Consider the following 15,150-nt stretch of genomic DNA (forward strand, 5'->3'; position numbering starts at 1 on the left):
ACAAGAAAAAAGAAAACTAGAATTAAATACTGTAGGAATAAAAAAACAGCTAATTTATAGTATATCAAAAGCAATACATTATGTGCATGAGATCTCAAAATCCCATGGAGACAGCAAAGAGGAATCTGTTCAGTTTGATCGATTTTAGTCAGAAAGTGTTTCTCTATTGAAGAAATGTGGAGTTTTGAAGAGCGCCCGATACAGAGGGCAGGTCAGGATTCCCCACTGGTACAAGTAGGGAGTGTAGTCACATCCAAAACTATGTTGTGCTGCAAACAAGACCTAATGGCCTTAGTAAAAAGCGCTATACAAAGTTACAGTTTGTTGCAGGTAAGTGGTATACCCAGACAGGGGTACACGTGTATGAAGCATCATCGTTTATTTATAATGTGCCAACATATTCCATGGTGCAGTACAATAGTGTTGAGGATGAAACATAATAAAATAACGAGCATTACACACATTGTTACAGTAGGTAAGGAGGGTCCTGCCCCAAGGAACTAACAAACAATCTATAAAAGGAAGGGTAATGGAAACACAGGATACAACCATACTCTGAACAAGCAAATCGTTTCTGACCTGTATGAAACCTGTGGTGGATTGAGACTTCTTTAAAAAGCATCAGCATATCCCCCCCAGATAGAAAACCACGACAGGCAGTCCTCGGTTATCCAACGGAATCCGTTCTGGAAGTAGCGTTGGATAATGAAACCGTTGTAGTGAGTCCCATGTTAATCAGTGGCGGTGAGCGTTGGATAACACATTCCGGCGTCGAAAAATGGCCCGTAGGGTTGCATTGTAAAGCGTTGGATATGCCATTCGTTGTAAAGTGAAACGTTGGATAGTGAGGACTGCCTGTACAAGGAACTGCCAATACTCGCCTGGTGGAGAAAAGCAAGGTGTAGGAGACACCATGGAAAAACGCATTCTCCCGCAAGGCGCATCGATTTTGTACGGCCAGCAAAACCCAATGACCTTCATAAAAACCACTGTGCAAAATGACAGGAGTATGTTTCAGGTAAGAGGTATACCCAGAGGGGAACAAAGTGCATGAAGCACCATTGTAAGACATGTCCTGTTGCCCTAAAGCAGGAGTGGCCTATGCCAGTCCTCAAGGGCCACCAACAGGTCAGGTTTTAAGGATATCCCGGCTTCAGCACAGCTGACTCAACTGACCTGTTGGTGGCCCTTTAGGACAGGAGTGGCCAACTCCTGTCCTAAACAGTCTATATCTATTGCCCCATTGCTGTGCACCTACCATCAACCTATCACATTTGCCGATTGAGGGTCTCTGTCCAGTCAGGAAAAAAATATAGAGATAGAACTGCTCCATTATTTACTATTAAAAGCAAAGTATTTATATAGACTTTAAAAGGGTTTAAAATTGATACATGGCGCTGTTGGAAGTATCTGTATGTACGTAATAAAGAAAGCCAAACGGTTTAAAAAATTAAAATTTTATTTAAAATAGAAAGGTAAAAAAACCTGCTGGAAAGTAAAGCACAATAATCTTCATTATAGACACCAAGTTCATGATCATTAATTTAAGTGCCAAAGTAGAAGCAAACATGCATCTCTTAAGTGGTCTACGCAGAGCAATCTCAGCCGCACAGGACGGCTTCGGATAACAGTCGCCTGTGTTCCAATATGGTTTTTAAGAAATGCACCCCAAAAACTAAGAGCAAAGAAATAAAAACGAAACTCGTTCATATTAACAAGAGGTTGGGTCTGATCAGATCTTCTCATGTACCCGTTGGTCATTTTACTCCACAGCTTCAAATCCTATATTTTTGGGATTCCCAGATTATCATTATTATTATTTTTTTAAAGGTGCATCTTTTAGGTTGCAGATACCCTGAGGAGCAGAGTTCTGCAGGGAGCCAGTGAACCTGAAGGACCAACACCATACAAGCTCTAAAACTGCAACAGGAGCATCTGTTCTCAGGGCGGAGAGGGTGTCCGGTTCCAGGTATATGATCAGAGTCAGGAGAAGAGTCAGGAGAAGAGTCCACAGAACATGTCGTTTTCCTGCTCCAAGATAAAACGAGCCCTGTGCACGGCCCGGTGTCTCTTAATTCCCTCCACAGGTAAAGCTCAAGGAGCGAGTGTTTTTGCCCCCTACAAGGCGCTTCCTGCCCCGACAAAGAAGCTCCGACCGAGGGGGGAGATTTAAGCACTTTAAGTTCTCGTCCTTCCCAAAAGTCTGGGCCAATCTAGCAGCTTTCAGCTCCCTGCAAAGGACAGGAGATAAGAATCAGATGCACGTCAGACTAAGGAAGGGGGTTGAATAAGGCAAAGATAAGAGCACCTCAAATTTTCAGAATACATAGTAGAGGAGGTTGAAAAGGAGGTCCATTTGGTCAGATGTGCAGGAATGTCAACTCTTGCAGATTTTCTGCGTGCATCATTAATTTGATGTCTCATTGATTTCTCCCCCCCCCCCCCCCATTAAGAGGTCAAAGACTTCAATTGAGTCCCCCATATAACAATTACAATTTCTCCATTAAAATGCACTATATTTGATCTAGAATTCCTAGATTTTGGCCCTTTGAGGTGGACATCTCTTTACATGTGAGTGCACCTGACTGGAGAGGTTGGGTTGCCAGTGACCGTTCCAGACCCCTCTCACCTTTCAAGCATGGCAGTCTTAAACTTCTCCACATTTAGCTGCTTCTGGAGCTGAGCGGCCTTCCCGAGGGAGCGCCGCAGGACTGGGTGCTTAACGAGAGCAGCTGCCGGGGGTCTCACAATGGGGTCTGGGTGAACCAGCAGCTGTAGAGAGAAGAGTCCCAGTTGGAATGGACTCCACACTTCCCAAGTACGATTGAGTGAAGTGATCTACGCTCCTCAACGTCTTGTACAGGCAGTGGTCAACGTGCGATGGATTTGTGGAGATAGTTCAGGGGTGGCCAATTCCTGTATTCAAGGGCCACCAACAGGTCAGGTTGAGGATATCCCTGCTTCAGCACAGGTGGCTCAAGCAGTCTTCAACTGAGCCACCCGAGATGAAACAAGGATAGCTTTAAAACTGGACCTTTTGCTGGCCCTTGAAGACTGGGGTTGTCCACTCCTGATGTAGAGCATGGGCGAGTAGCAAAAAGGTTGTAGGAAAAACTTGCGAGTTCTATATAGAATCCTGCTGTGGCTGGGAGTGCTATATAGAATCCTGCTGTGGCTGGGAGTGCTATATAGAATCCTGCTGTGGCTGGGAGTGCTATATAGAATCCTGCTGTGGCTGGGAGTGCTACAGTATACAGAATCCTGCTGTGGCTGGGAGTGCTACAGTATATAGAATCCTGCTGTGGCTGGGAGTGCTACAGTATACAGAATCCTGCTGTGGCTGGCAGTGCTACAGTATATAGAATCCTGCTGTGGCTGGGAGTGCTACAGTATATAGAATCCTGCTGAGGCTGGCAGTGCTACAGTATATAGAATCCTGCTGTGGCTGGCAGTGCTACAGTATATAGAATCCTGCTGTGGCTGGCAGTGCTACAGTATATAGAATCCTGCTGTGGCTGGCAGTGCTACAGTATATAGAATCCTGCTGTGGCTGGCAGTGCTACAGTATATAGAATCCTGCTGTGGCTGGCAGTGCTACAGTATATAGAATCCTGCTGTGGTTGGCAGTGCTACAGTATATAGAATCCTGCTGTGGCTGGCAGTGCTACAGTATATAGAATCCTGCTGAGGCTGGGAGTGCTACAGTATATAGAATCCTGCTGTGGCTGGGAGTGCTACAGTATATAGAATCCTGCTGTGGCTGGCAGTGCTACAGTATATAGAATCCTGCTGTGGCTGGGAGTGCTACAGTATATAGAATCCTGCTGTGGCTGGGAGTGCTACAGTATATAGAATCCTGCTGTGGCTGGCAGTGCTACAGTATATAGAATCCTGCTGTGGCTGGCAGTGCTACAGTATATAGAATCCTGCTGTGGCTGGCAGTGCTACAGTATATAGAATCCTGCTGTGGCTGGGAGTGCTACAGTATATAGAATCCTGCTGTGGCTGGGAGTGCTACAGTATATAGAATCCTGCTGTGGCTGGGAGTGCTACAGTATATAGAATCCTGCTGTGGCTGGGAGTGCTACAGTATATAGAATCCTGCTGTGGCTGGCAGTGCTACAGTATATAGAATCCTGCTGTGGCTGGCAGTGCTACAGTATATAGAATCCTGCTGTGGCTGGCAGTGCTACAGTATATAGAATCCTGCTGTGGCTGGGAGTGCTACAGTATATAGAATCCTGCTGTGGCTGGGAGTGCTACAGTATATAGAATCCTGCTGTGGCTGGGAGTGCTACAGTATATAGAATCCTGCTGTGGCTGGCAGTGCTACAGTATATAGAATCCTGCTGTGGCTGGGAGGTATGGAAAACCCTTATTCTAATACAAGGTGCGCAGCTTATTACTCCCCGTTTAAATTCATTTCCCCAAACAGATCTATTTAGTGATCCACAAAGTACAACTTTTTCTGAAAACCTAAAAGTCCACTTATTTTTAGGATAGAACCCGCCCCCCATTCCTTTCTGTTTATATTTATATAAAATGGTATGTATTTATATAGCGCTATGTACAGAGCGCTTCACACCAGTGATCCACGCGACAATAATATAACACGTGTGCGCAAATCTGGGGATTTTCTGGGGGGGGGGGCGGTTGCAGAGGCCCCGCACTCTTCCCTGTGGCAATTAAATTAGATGACGGGGGAGGCGTGAGGCCTCTGCAACTTCACTTACCTGCTCTCAGCTGGCTCTTCTGCGGCGTGTCGTCATGGCAACACACACATGACGCCGCGGCGCCCGAGAGCAGGTAAGGAGGGGGGGGGGGGCGGCGCAGGCAGGGAGGGGAGCGCAAAAAGGGGATCGCGAACTGAAAAGTTTGCGCACCCCTGATATAACACATAATGGGAATAAGCGCTTGAGACATAAAAGTAACATTGGGAAAAAGGAGTCCCTGCCCCACAGAGCTTACAATCTAAGTATATGAAACATTGATAGCATGTTATCCCTGCCTTTTATCTAAGGAAGCACAGTATCACTACTTTGCCCGTCCCAACAGTGTCAGCGCTTCTCATGCACCTATATAAGCAGAATATATGGGAAGGGAAGGCTACGATCAGATCCCTGGGTCTCCTGTCCCCTCATTGTCCCCACATGTCACCACCTAGTTCCAGCTATGTATACACTGTGTGCTAACCTTAAGCAGGTCATGGAAGGCGGGACTGAGGGGCTGGGGAAGTTCTGGCAGGTTACCCTCTCTGATACGGTGCCAGCTGGTGTCATTAGAGGGAAGAGGTTCTGATCCAGCTGCCAGGGTTATAGTGAGACCGAGGGCAAAGATGTCAGCCTTGGGCAGCTGGCTGTAATCCTACAGGGGAACAAAAAGACAGGTCATTACTTCTGTGTCACTTCAAGTGTTTACATCCAAACCCGCTCCAGGCGACTGCAGGATATTAAAATCAATGCTAATTACATCTATGGGGCAATTCAAACGAACAGAATTTATAAGACCTCCCTAACATATTGTGTTTACATATTTGAACAGAGAGAGGTTCTCTCCCCAGCTCATTGGGAAACCACCAATGTCTGAGGAAACCTCGGTTCTGGGGATATTAAAGAAATAAAAATTGCCAGTTTTAACAATACAAAAATAATGATAATAATTTAGTGGTAAATTACACACACTGCCACCAATACAAAGTATGATATTGCTGATTTTCTATTGGCTGACCCCTGATACACGCCCGGAGATTAAGGGACCCCCAATGAGCTCTGGCCGACCCCCCTGGGATTGCCGCTTTAAAGCTAAACATGGGGTGTTCAGATCAAATTAATATTCTCAGCATAATCCAGCCAGAGAGGAAATATAATTCATTTTTATAGCTAAAGGTCCATTTGCAGAGCATTATTGGGCTAAAGAAGACACTTGGTAATAAAAAGACGTCCCAGATGAACCAGGCTCACATCCTAGTGTCAACACTTTGGGAGCTCAGGAAAGTCACTTCACCTCCCTGTGGCTCAGGCACCAATATTAGATCAGGTCTCCCTGTGCATCGCGGTGTACATTGTACAGGGTGCATAAGCAGCCGTGTCAGAACACAGAGCTCAATCAGGGAAGGTACTGCACTGCCAGAGCTGAAGCCCTGCGCTGCCACAGGACCGCAAAGCGCGTCGGGATACAGACCCACCGTTGCTATTCGAAATTTACGAGTAAAGTGTACATGGAAAAGGGATGGTTAAAATTCACTCCTAAATGTGTTTAAGCATTAAACAAAACCTGCATCACCTTATGAAGGATGCCCCCGTGTTAACACATGGGTTAGGACTTTAAACGCCACTCACAGGCTTCAGAAAAAAAAAGCCAATACAGACAGATATCCATCAAATATAGAAAGGCCTTACCTTTACTCAGTAAGTAACGTTATGTTAATAATTTGTAGCTACCTCCTGGAGGATTTCATTGGCCAAGAAGCGGCTGTCCCCCTCTTCCACTTGCGGACTTGTGATAGAGGTCACATGTCCAAGGTCACCTGGGATAGCCGGGAATGGTATTTAAAAAATAAAATAATAATAATTAATTCCACTTATCAAAATGTATTAACTTTTACCACAAACCCCCACATCTATTAATGTCACAGAACATAAAAACACACAAACAAGGGAACTGCCCCTTTAATAAAGTAAAGTACAGGCATACCCCGATTTAAGGACACTCACTTTAAGTACACTCGCGAGTAAGTACACATCGCTCAACAGGCAAACGCCAGCTCACGCATGCGCCTGTCAGCACGTCCTGAACAGCAATACCGGCTCCCTACCCGTACCGAAGCTGTGCACAAGCGGGGAGACTATAGAGCCTATTTACATCAGTTATGCACGTATATAACGATTGCAGTAAGGTAGATGCATCGATAAGTGGGAAAAAGGGAGTGCTTCACTTTAAGTACATTTTCACTTTACATACATGCTCCGGTCCCATTGCGTACGTTAATGCGGGGTATGCCTGTATAACAGTACATACTAATAATTACCATATTAATACAACCCCTCTTCTCCCACAAAGTAAAGTACATACACAGACTCAAATTTAAAAATACAATTATTTGGTTATAAAAAGGATACCCGTAAGTCACATGAAGGGAAATGTGAGCTGGGCGGTTAACCCCTTCGCTGCTAGAGGAGCTTGTAATGCATTGGACTAGGAGGCACTCACTGCAGAACAGAGAAACCCCATTAGATTTAAAGGGTTTAACCATCTCCATTTTTATCGTTAGGATTTTTTTTCCCCTTCTTTGATAGGGGAAACATTAAAGATGTATTAGTCATTGCGATGAACATGAAGGCGTTCCTGCTCAGGGATAAATGGAACAGTCCAAACGGCCCCAACTCACTGGGATGTGTGTAATAAAACCAATACAATAACCCACCTATTTTATACAAGACGCTGGCAGACGAGAGCTCATCCTCGCCATCACTCTCGTCCTGACGCGCCTCGGTCAGCCGCCGACAGATGAAAATGTTACCTAGGGGGTGAACAGAACAGAAGATAAAAACTAGGGCGGAGGTAGCAATGGGACGCCACAAAGTTAATGCATCCTACAACCGCGACGTAGACTTGACAGATAAGGGGGAGTCTTTATTTGCACGATTACACTCCGCAAATGTGACCTAGACCGGTAAATTCAGGTTACAGTGCAAATTATTAAATAAAAACGTTGCCCCTCGCACCCCTGCATTTTGGATGGGCCTCCACCATCCAGGTGTTATAACAGCAAAGCCTTCTGCTCACTGGGCACGTTTGAGGTCTACGCCAGGGGTGCACAAACTTTTCCCCTGTGCCCCCCTTTACAGGGGGGTGGCCCCACAAATAAAATACAAACAATTCAGCAAAAAATGTGTCTGCAGAAAAAAAAAAAAAGAAACCGCCAGGTTTTCTCCGCATGCACCATCAGGACAGGTTTGGGGGCAGAGATACTGACTTGGTTTGATGTCCATGTGCACCAGCCCAGAGCTGTGGATGTACTTCAGTCCCATGGACACTTGCAGCAGCATCTCCTTCTGCTCCTGCTCCGGCACCAGGCAACCGCTCCGGATATTCTCAGTAACCAGGTCCTGCAGGCTTCCACCTGAGAGAGCCAACAACACACTGATCTCTCCCCAGCCACAGGCCCCAGCAACGCAGCAAAGGGACGGCTACAAGGTTCCCTTCCAGCACTGATAATTACCAGAGTGAAACCTAAATAAAAGGGGAGGTGTGGCGCTCCAACGCTATAGAACAGGGGTGCTCAACTCCAGTCCTCAACCCCTCCAGTCATGTTTTCAGGATATCCCTGCTTCAGCACAGGTGGGTGCAGTCTTGGACATTAATTGAGCCATCTGTGCTGAAGCAGAAATAGATTGATAACCTGACTGTTGGGGTGGTCTCGAGGCCAGGAGTTGAGCGCCCCTGCTATAGAAATCAAAAACATGGTTTGAAATTTGTGGCAGATCTGAACCCACAAAGCTTAAAAAAAAGTCACGATTGTGAATTAAAATGTTAGAACTAATGTATCCCCATTGTGTTGTATGGACGCTGAGTGAGAACACTGCATCAGACTGAGAACACTGTTACCACAAGTGTCAGTAGGAGTGTGTGGTGATTGTTCGCCTGATCGGCACTATCAGTCTTCTACTATATGTTTTGACTAGAAGCTCTCTGGGGCAGAAACTGCAGGTAAGTTTTTATTTTTATTTTTTCCCCCTGCGAAAGTCCCCCGTTCTGCACTCTCTCAGTTTCATCAAGAACTGCATTGTTTACATTTCTGACTTTAGCACGCACTCAAAACGTGTGTTCTGGCTCAGTCAGCATGTGTTTTACTTTGTACAGTGCCAAGCACATGCGCAGAATAATAAACACAGGTTTGTGACGAATTCTATACGACCAACTGCTGCCTCTACCTCCACAATTCAGAAAAGGAGAACAGATTAGCGCAGGCAGTGGACAGAATTGGGGTCTTAAAAAGAACACATTAATTTGTAACGATAGGCGGTTACCGATACGAACAGCGAAGTTTAAATGTCAGATGCAAACTTCGGAATAAATATAGGAATAAAACGAAGAAGAGTAAGACTTGTACGCCATTTGTTTTAAATATATCAATTTAGTAAAAATGTGCCCAAATTAATATTATTATTTTTTTTACAAAGCCAAAACCAATAGTGTTTCAGCAAAACAAAGCATGAATATTTTTAGAGCCAACACACAATTGAAAGTGCCCTCCCGTCCCAATGTCTGTGTCAGGGAACAAGCAGATACTGAGGCACACAAGGATCAGCAGTTCAATACACAGTGCAAATGGACTTTAGGTTTAGTACAGTAATTGCTCCAGTGACCTAATCTGTGCCCCGCGCCTCCTCGTAATCAACCGTCCAAAGTCCTTACCATTGCAGTACTCATTCTGAATGATCATGTGGTCATCCTCCGACCAAGCAGAATAATAGCGTACGACGTGGGGGTGGTGACCCAGCACTGCGTGGGCGTACACTTCACGCAACGCCAGCTGCCTGCAGGATGGAACAGGAGAAACAGGGATTTAGCTGCAGGAGTTCTTCCAGCAGGCACATTAGGCCGTGTCCAGAGAACTTGGCATCCATGATTAAATCCATGTTGTACAGCTTCCCAGTACAGGCAGTCCTCGGTTATCCGACACAATGCGTTACTCAAAATGGCGTTGGATAGCGAAACACGTTTTCCCATAGGAACACTGTTTAAATGAAAGGTTCCGTTCCTGAAGGCATTTTTAATGCTAAAATACAAAACTATTTTACGCAGACAATAAGATATGCAGCACACACAAATTATATAGTGCATTTACTGTATTATATATATATATATATAATATAATATAAAAATACAATATATTATATAGTATAATATATATATTATATACGCAAAGCATCGTAAGAGCGTTGGATAAGCAGTTTTGCCGTTGTAAAAATGAATATAGGTATGCATTGCATAGCGTTGGATAAGCCATTCGTTGTAAAACGAGGACTGCCTGTACCACTCCTGAATGTGGGACTCCAACTCAACTAGAGAAAGTATTGGACTGGCAGAATGTTCTTGCTCCATACTGTAAATGGATAGTCATTCTTCGCAGCAAGTGGATACTGGTCTAAATCAGCAATGTGCAGGACAGAGGCACAGTAAGATTAACAAGGACGGATGTATTTTGTCCTAATATTAAGAAACTGGGACAATAGGAAAGAGCCCCTGCCCCGAGCAGCTTACAATCTGGAAAACGCAGAATGAGAAAGTCTATGTAAATGGAGGAAAGAAGAACATTAAGAACAATCTTGAGATGTCCATGTGAATGAATCAACAATGGTTTCCAGGATGTTCCATGCACTTTAGGACTAAGGCATTACATTGCACACTTCAAAGACCAGTTAAGACCCAGAGCTGTACTTACTCGTCTGTGGACCCGGCTAATGGCCTCTTGGAGCGTTTGATGGCATAGATACAGCCATCCAGGCGTTTCACGCACTTGTACACTGCGCCAAACTCCCCAGCCCCAATCCTTTCCAGCTCCAGGAACTCGGTCTTGTAGCGAGAGACCATGTTGCTTTCGCGTATTGCAAATCTCTGATGGGTTACCAACAAGGAGCAAACACAGTAAGGTTAGGGTGGGTAAAAAAAGGGTGACAGAATCCCTCCACCATACCAAACTCAGCAAAGATGCAATACCGAAGTGTGTGCGCATGTCTATCACAGGATCCCAACCCTGCTTCGTCCACCCCCTTGTCATGTCATACAGAGGTTAAGAGGCAAAAATGGATTATGGGTAGTGATATGTAAATGAGCGCCTTGGGGGCGTGTGCCTTGTCCTTTACCCAGGCTTCATTGTAAAGGCCGTTTAATGTACGGTACCTCTACAGCAGGAGTGACCAACTCCAATCCTGAAGAACCACCAACTGATCAGGTTTTCAGAATATCCCCGCTTCAGCACAGGTGGCCCGGTCATCTCCCGCAAAATATACACAGACACTTAAAACTCATGGTAACAAAAACATTTGTGGGAGTAAACGTTTGAAACAGGAATACCTTGGATGGAAATGCTCCAGGCTGTTCCTTCTCGCCATGGTTTCGCAGAGGATCGCTGCTAATACAAGCCAAACAGGACAGGTCAGCACAACACAGACTTTAGCTTAAAAATGTGACTGAATAGCACTAAAGAAACGTATAACCAAGGCCTCCTGTTTTTGTAACTTATCACAGATAAGAATTTAACTATATAATAGGTCATACTGGATGTAGCACCGAAGCATCTTGTCTTTTGCAAGCTTCTACAAGTGGGACGCGTCCACCAACAGCTGTTGCCGGACCACCTGTACTATATACACCTCCTGCCTGTATCCTGTGGACTTGCTGTAAGAAGGATTCCGGTTTTACACACCGGATCCTAGACCTGCTCTCCAACAGTTTTCTGTATTTTATTGTGTTTAATAAATTCTCTGTATATTAGTCAGCCTATTTGTCTAGTGTTGTATGTGCCTGTTTGTCCATGTCCATGTGTTATATGTTCTGTTCTTACCTTGTTACGCTATGATTCTTTCCTCTTGTCTCCCCTGCATTATATATCATTGTTGTTGCTGAGGAGCCTGCTGTCCACTGGACTGGATCACCATCTATTGGACATTGCAGCCTATCTCTGGACCTATCTTTATCCCAATTATTTGGACTTTAAGGCGCCGGTCTGTATTGTTTTTCACTAACTGTGTTTGGGTTAGTTATTCCTGGCAGCCTTGCCTAATTTATATATTATTTACCACATTGTTGTATAATAGTATTCACTATATTCACATTTATTTTTAGCGCTGTATACACCATCCTTTCCTTCTAGTCTTGTCTTTTGTGATATACATGAGGTCCCTATCCCAGTAGCGCTGCTTCGGACACAAGTGTTGTGGTGGGTTTGGGTTCTGAGTTTGCAAACGTGTGGGGTTGTGCGTGTGCGCGTGGGGTTGTGCGTGTGCGTGTGTCACAGTTGTACTGGAAGATTCTTATTTAAATATACTAGATGTATACACCGCTGCAAAGAGAGGAGTCCTGTTCATTTGTACAGAGCGGCTCTCCGGCACATGCAACGCTTCCCCAAGAACAGAGAACATTAGCAGTTAGAGCTCTTCTCATCGCAAGACGGAAACAGTTAAAGCAGCAATCTGCACTGATCGCCTTTTTTTCCCCCCACATCTTATTTACCCATTTTATTATTTTTTTTTACTTGTGTTACTAGATCTCACCTCGCCCTGTACAACACTGATTTTTCTATCTGAGACACTGGGAGAAAGCAAAAATATGCTGCGACACCCCCCCCCCCCCATGCGTAATGAAGGCGATACCCCGATAAAGCGCGAAATATGGCGGTGGAATTGGATTACCTCCATTTTTTTAGCATGACTGAATAAACTGGAATTTTTTCATGCCAGTCACTCTCTCGCTCTTCATTACGCTTGGTGGGGGTGCGTCGCAGCATCCTTTTGCTTTCTCCCAGTATTAAAGGATCCTCAGTACAGCAGCATGGGAACGTCAGAGATTTGCTCATTATAATGGGCTAGGTTTGCCAACTAGAAGGCTGGGATTATAGTTTGTGCGATGGCGCTCGCGTGCGCCACAAGAACAAATTGATGAATCCCTATGTGGCCGCCCCTAGTGCGCGCACACACGCGATGGAGCACAATGGCGGGATCGCGTTTTGAAAAGACAATTTTTTTTTTGGTCTTTTCAAGCGATGGGCGCATCACGTGAGCGGTTCAGCCAATCACGGCGAACCAGCCTCGTGACGCGTCCGGAACGCCTCCCCAATCGCTTCCAGTTTATATTCGCACAATCGCTCGGGCGAGAGGCGCCGCGATGAGCGCGCACGGACTATAATCCAGGCCTAGAGTTATAACGGAAATCGTCATCTTCTGTGCCTGGCTACTGCATATTCTCAGAGAAAGCCAGGGGGCCTCATCCTCATTTAATAACTTGCCCAAATATGTATATGCGGTTTATGGACACTTTACAAGGCTACATCTCCTTATAATAAGAGATCAACATAAGGAAAAAAAAAAGGAAGAAACAAACCCCCCTTTTTTTCCTTTTTGTGTGTTTTTTGCACACTTTTGAGCCCCCGATCCTTTTTAAAGGACTTCTATATCTTATTTTTTATCTGATGCTTTGTTCATGAACATTTGACATACGAAGTGTCCGGGCAGTTAAAATGACGTTCTCCGCCGAGTCCACGGCAGTGTAACCATGGTAACTGAAACGGAAAAAATCCAGGTTTTGTTTTTTTTTTCTTCTTCATAAAAGAGCCAGATCGGCTCTGGGGGATATATCCGATAATAGGAGTTAAACGCGTACAGACTTCGGGGGGCCGGGTGGGGGAACAGCTGCTTTAACGGCAGATTAGATCAGGGGTGCGCAAACCTAGTCTGCGGCGCCCTGCTCAGCTCTGGCGTCAAATGACGCCGCGGGGTCATGTGATGTCACGTTGCCATAGTAACGTGACGTCACGACTCCGCACCGTCATTTGACACCGGCTTGCCATGGAGACGTGTCGCTGGAAGCCAAAGGAGGGGAATTTACAGAGGGCTCGCACTGTCCCCGGCATTTCATTTAAATGCCTCCGGGGGAAGTGCCGGGCCTCTAATCACCCCCAGAAAACCCCACGCCCCCCAGCTTGCGCACCCCTGGAGTAGATCATAAACGATTAAAAGCACTTCCTGATCCTTGTTTAAGGTTACAAGAAGGACCAGGTATGAGACATCAATGCAATCGCACTGTATGTTAAATGTTTCTGAGACGACAAGGAGAATACAATGCAATAAAGGACACGCATACACCGTTACCTGCATGCGTCTTCTCCCCTATCCTTCCTCTTGCCGTTAGGGTGGAAATGTAACTGGCGATAGGTATCAGGGGTAAAGGGGTTAATATTGACCAGTGCAGGGTCATCTTGTTCAGCACCGGTGCTAGCCACAAAACGCAGGAGTCGCTGACCCCTGCCGGGAACTCTGGAGCCAGGGGACGGAAAAGCTTTGTACAGCAGGCTCTGCAATAAGGGCAGAGAAGGAAATATACAGCTAACAGGGCTCTGTACTGCAAGAGGTACCAGTCTGTTTAGGGTCCCAAAGGCACACAACCCACCACCCACAGTGTTAGCGGGACACGGCACACCGTCTCATGGAGGCGACCAGGTGTGGATGTGATTACTTCCAGAATGGAGATACTGGCAAAAGCATGTTAGGACCATATCATGTCAGGTGGAAGGTTCTGCAGGAATAGATGCGATATCTGCAGCTTCCCCAAGTATTCAACAGTAAAGGTTCAATAGGAACAAAAACAGTCAGCAGATCAGGACCACCCTGTCCGTCTACTTTAAAGTCTTAGATCCCATATTTAAGATGCATTGGTATTCATCTAAAGCCGTTTTTTAAGTAATGAGCAGCATTATTCTCCACCAGCTCTGCTGGAAGACTATTCCCTGAATCCACCACCCGCTTGTTCAAGCATTCCTTCTCTGAAAATGTTTTTTCGTCCTTCACCTTAATCCCACTATTTGTAGGAAAAAAAGCGATCACTCCCAACCACAGGACATTATGCTCTAGTTCCTTACCTTGGGGGTGTACGGGGTATCGCACAGCTGCAGCTTCTTCAACGTGCTGTAATGCAACGGGCTCCCTGGGCACTCACGCCCGATACTCCTCTGTAGGTCCTTGAACGGAGGGGAGTCGCAACAGGGGCTCAGCCCCATCCTGTCCTCCTGAGCTGGGGAGAGACCCCGCGCGTTCCTCTGGGGAGTTGTTGGGAAGAGGCTAACATTGGCCCGCCATGACAGTGTGTCGACATTTCTCTTGGGGAATCGCAAGGCTTCCTCTGCTCCGCTGGTCACACCCTCCTCTTCCTCACTGCTGGAAAAATCCAGCCTCTGAGCAAGACCACCTCCACAGTCCATGGCCAACAATCACTGATGATGACACAGAAAGCTAGAATAGGACAATCCAATACACCGGGAGTGGCCAACTCCAGTCCTCAAGGGCCACCAACAGGTCTTCAGGATATCCCTGCTTCAGCACAGGTGGCTCAATCAGTATCTCAGTCGAACACTGAAGCAGGGATATCCTGAAA

At 45.8% G+C, this 15,150-nt stretch overlaps 1 protein-coding gene across 1 annotated transcript; it reads right to left on the reverse strand.

The window, feature by feature from the left end:
* Nucleotides 1-1,438: 1,438 nt before the first annotated feature.
* WEE2 (WEE2 oocyte meiosis inhibiting kinase) lies at nt 1,439-15,037 on the reverse strand. The gene is made up of 11 exons (XM_075602617.1): nt 14,639-15,037; nt 13,872-14,074; nt 11,080-11,137; nt 10,448-10,620; nt 9,418-9,539; nt 7,976-8,122; nt 7,424-7,519; nt 6,441-6,526; nt 5,194-5,364; nt 2,630-2,772; nt 1,439-2,231 (listed from the first exon to the last, which is right to left on the reverse strand). The coding sequence occupies exons 1-11, from the start codon at nt 14,975-14,977 to the stop codon at nt 2,072-2,074; spliced, it is 1,698 nt and encodes a 565-aa protein (XP_075458732.1). The 5' UTR covers nt 14,978-15,037; the 3' UTR covers nt 1,439-2,071.
* Nucleotides 15,038-15,150: the final 113 nt, after the last annotated feature.

Source organism: Ascaphus truei, chromosome 5 (genome assembly GCF_040206685.1).
Source record: "Ascaphus truei isolate aAscTru1 chromosome 5, aAscTru1.hap1, whole genome shotgun sequence".
Taxonomy (NCBI): Eukaryota; Metazoa; Chordata; class Amphibia; order Anura; family Ascaphidae; genus Ascaphus; species Ascaphus truei.